Genomic DNA, 4,024 nt, shown 5'->3' on the forward strand with positions numbered 1-4,024 from the left:
GTTGACCGTCACAGATGAGATAGCAATATATAATTATGCTTTTTCTTGGCCATGTATCATATTTTTGGTATATTTAAAATATGTTTTAGACAGATTTCAATTATTTTTGGACCATAAACAAGTGTTTTTTTAATTAAATTAACAAAAATTGCCTGGATATATTTTTTTTTTGTGTTTCTACAGCATATAAGTATTTTATGGAGAAGCACAAAAACTTATTGATAGAATACAAAAATTTTTATATATAATACAAATTTATTTTATTTTTATTTTTTTTACCAAAGATAGGAGACTCTAACCTGCAACCTCTTAATTGAGTATGGGGAGACTATGCCATTTGAGTTATAACTCATTGGCATATAATACAAACTTATTGATATAGTATAAAAAATTTTATACATAGCACATAAATATTTGTATATAGTACAGAAATTAGATACTCCGACAGCAAGAATGGTAGGTCGAGGCAAAGAGACAGTCGTGAATCAAAGTGAAGACTCGAAAAGGCAAAGGTCTGACGAACCACCGACGAGCTCTGGCGAGAGGCAAAGGAAAAGAATTGTTGACGGCGACATACAAAGGAGAACTGGAGAAGCGCCAAAGAGGGGAGACTTGAGGAGGTTTTGAAAAATATGAATATAGTTTTTAAAGTTATTTTATTAAATTGGTTAACCAAAATATAGTTAAGATTTTTTAACCGATTAATTTTAGTTTTTTTTATGTACATCCCTACTTTTTTCCTTCTTCAAACTTTAGGGGATTTTACTGATGTTTCCTGGGAGAAAAAGCTATTTTTAGCAGTTCTGTTAATTGATAAAAGAATGAAAATGCAAATATATAAAAACATTTGGGATGATTTTGAAAAAGAAATCTTCAGAAAATGATTTTCACCCACAACGTTGGAGACCAAAATAATATTTTTTTTTCACTTTAAAAAGTTAAAGATTACAAGATTTGATTAGCTAAGAACAACTTTTCCTAATCTCCATTGTAGGTAAACGACTAAAACAAACTTTTGGTGAATAAACCCGTTGCAAGGAATCAGTGCTAAAAAATTTCAAGTAATCACAAAGTACAAATACTATCCTTCTCTTGAGCACAAGTAAGCATATCTGCATATCTACCAAAACATTGAAGCAAAATACACTAGAAAATCCTTGATAGGTTAATGTGTTGCCATAATGTGTATCAAGAAAGCATAAATCTGAACCAAAGATTCTTGCTAATTTAATTTAGTAGTTCTAAGACTTTGGTCATGCTGCTGTCGTTTCACCCTTTCCTCCAAAAGTCTTAGCTCATTACGCCAATCTTCCAGTTTTGCTAGCTTCTCTAACTGCTCAGGCTTCATATCTTGCTCTGCAGCTTTCTGCTGGAGGCTTTCTGTCTGTCGTATCTGCATCCAACAATCAAATGTTAGGAGAAAGTGAAAAGCATTACCAAATACCAATTCGGTGGCATTTTCGCTCAATGCTGATTAGTCACTCTACTCGCTTATCAGAAGATGAAGAAACTAGAAGACACGTATCTATGTAATCATTATAATTTTCAATTCAATTTTCCCACAGTATTTGTATCTTTTTTCAGCCTAAAAATCTCATTGGATAGCCTCTAACAATGTTTCAAAAGTAACCAGCATTAAACAAACAACCTACAGAAATACAACAAAGGAACACAGAATCCATGCTTTCTGAATGATTCTTTGATAATCAAATATTTGAATGAAGCCATGAAGTTAAGACGAACAAAATCAATATGATCAACACAAATTGAAAGAGATTGGAATTCATATATGTTTAAAAAAAAGGGAAGCCCGGTGCACAAGCATCCTGTGATTTTCTTTGAAAACCACTATATATATGGGCTATAGCCACCTAACAACTACAAACTTACAAACAGGAGGCATGAACTTAATTGTTTGATGTAATACACTAGTTCTGTCATTGCCATGTGTAGTCCCCAATCATAAATGATAGAAGATAGATAGTAGAAAATTAATTAACAGAATACCATGTCACTAAACCAAAATTGAAAGCGAGGAGTATTTGACTTCAAACTGGCAAATGGAAACTCAAAGGATTGCCTACGCTATGACCAAATATGATATCCATGATTGCCACTAAGAAAAAACTGCTAATCTTCAATATTTCTTCATTTAAAAATACCATGAGACTGAAGAATATAAGTTAGATCACTGGGCATACTATCTGCCATAAATATAACTTCGGACTTCAAATCATAAATAAGTCCTATGGGTAACAGACAAAGAATATCATTCAAGATACATGCATGCAGCACAAATGGCTTTTAATATAAGGAATTTCAACACACTACCGTTGTTAGCTCAAAAACAATTGATTCAGGTAGAAGCTTTTATTTGATATTGTTGGAGAAAGTTATCTGTCAAAATCTCCAGTAATGCAGAAAATCATGAAGCATAGCCGGCGTACCTTCTTTTTCAGTGCTCGAATCTTTTTATCAATATCTTGGCTGCAGCCAGATGAGTCTAAACCTTCTGTAGAGTCCGTGACAGGAGAAGCAACGGAAGAACTTCCAGAAACAGCTAGTTCATTAATCTGAGATGTTAGCGACTGGACAGATTCTGATCCAAGATCATTCTTAACTGCTTCTAGCTTCGTACTATCTTCGGTTACATTTAATTCTAAATTCTTTTCCTTTTCAAGGGCAGCCTAGAGGAATCACACAAGAAAGCAAGAGAGACTTTATTACTAGTTGTTTTGGTAAGAACTTAGTAATTTGTTTGACTTCAAAGTTCACAGCCTGAAAGAAAGAATCTTTGTACATTGCACAATAGCCTTTGAGATGCTGCACCTAACTTGTTCCAATGTATTCTACTATAAACACCAAAAGAAATGACAGTGAGAGAGAGTGAGACACAATGTGACATACCTGAAGTCGTTTTTCCTTCTTCCTTTCGTTCCTCTTTACCGATTTCGTCTTTGGTTTTGAATTATCCAATGCAGGATCATAACCCGGAGGTCCACTGTGTGATGCCATCTCTTTCTTCAACTGCATCATCAACATTATCCAAAATCCAGAAAATTAAACGTTGCCCACCGTTAACAGAACAAAAACGTGCTTCTAGTGAAGCGTCCTGGTAAAGATCCAATCTTTATCAAGTCAAATTGCCTCGGATTCTAAGGGCGATAAAAAAAATGTTTGCAAATAAGTCGAATTATCATAGAAAAGGAACAATGGGGTTTCGTAAAAGGGGACAAAGAATCGAGCTTTGGAAAGAGAGAACGATTAGGGTACCAGAGCAGCTTTGGGTTGATAAATGGCGACTTCTTCTTGAGGGGTATAGCCAGCTCTGATGCGAATGGCTTTTCGGAGGGTTCCATCGGGTCGCCGCGTAGGGGCGAGAATCCTCTCTCCTTCTTTTAGGGTTTTGCTGAGCTCTGGAACTTGCTCCTTGTGTTGTTGATCTTCGCTTCGGCGACTCGTTGACATCACTCACTGAGTTTAGAGTCCGAGTCATAAGTTGGAGTGGCACTTCGGGGTTTGGCTTTCAGACAACGAGAATGAGAACCAAAACACCTCCTTTACTTCGAGCTTTCTATTTTTCGTTCCTTTTATATCTCAAGTTTCCAACATTTGTTACGATTTCGTCTTTATCTTCTTTATATCTCAAGTTCTTATATTCTTTGATAATGTAACTTTCCAATATCTTAATTGAAATAATTTAGTTATTATTACTTTCTCAATAGAATTCAGAATTTATTGAATCTTGCTAATAATCTGTAAGTAAGTATGATCATTTCAATTTTATTTATTAAAAATATTGACTCGTGTTATTTTTCTTAAAAAAGATTACAACAAAATAAATAACAATTTTAATATTCTGTTTGACTTAAATGCAATTAGCCAAACAATTCAATATTAAATTCAATTATAATGTATGTATAATGCATATAAAAGTCAACTATTTAAAACATAAAATATATATTAAAAATATATAAAATAATATATATAAATATTTAAAAATGCATATTTACTTGATGACTAA

At 33.5% G+C, this 4,024-nt stretch overlaps 1 protein-coding gene across 1 annotated transcript; it reads right to left on the reverse strand.

Moving 5' to 3' along the window:
• Positions 1,018-3,629, reverse strand: LOC107624162 (partner of Y14 and mago). Its single transcript, XM_016326634.2, has 4 exons — positions 3,274-3,629; positions 2,908-3,027; positions 2,448-2,687; positions 1,018-1,393 (listed from the first exon to the last, which is right to left on the reverse strand). The coding sequence occupies exons 1-4, from the start codon at positions 3,466-3,468 to the stop codon at positions 1,223-1,225; spliced, it is 726 nt and encodes a 241-aa protein (XP_016182120.1). The 5' UTR covers positions 3,469-3,629; the 3' UTR covers positions 1,018-1,222.

The sequence above is a fragment of the Arachis ipaensis genome, chromosome B10 (assembly GCF_000816755.2).
Source record: "Arachis ipaensis cultivar K30076 chromosome B10, Araip1.1, whole genome shotgun sequence".
In the NCBI taxonomy this organism is placed as follows: Eukaryota; Viridiplantae; Streptophyta; class Magnoliopsida; order Fabales; family Fabaceae; genus Arachis; species Arachis ipaensis.

Coding starts and splice junctions, on each gene's coding strand:
- LOC107624162 (XM_016326634.2), bottom strand. CDS start 3,468: ATGTCAACGAGTCGCCGAAGCGAAGATCAACAACACAAGGAGCAAGTT. Junction 3,028..3,273: donor ATCAACCCAAAGCTGCTCTG/GTACCCTAATCG, acceptor TTGATGATGCAG/TTGAAGAAAGAGATGGCATC. Junction 1,394..2,447: donor TTCGAGCACTGAAAAAGAAG/GTACGCCGGCTA, acceptor TGTTGGATGCAG/ATACGACAGACAGAAAGCCT.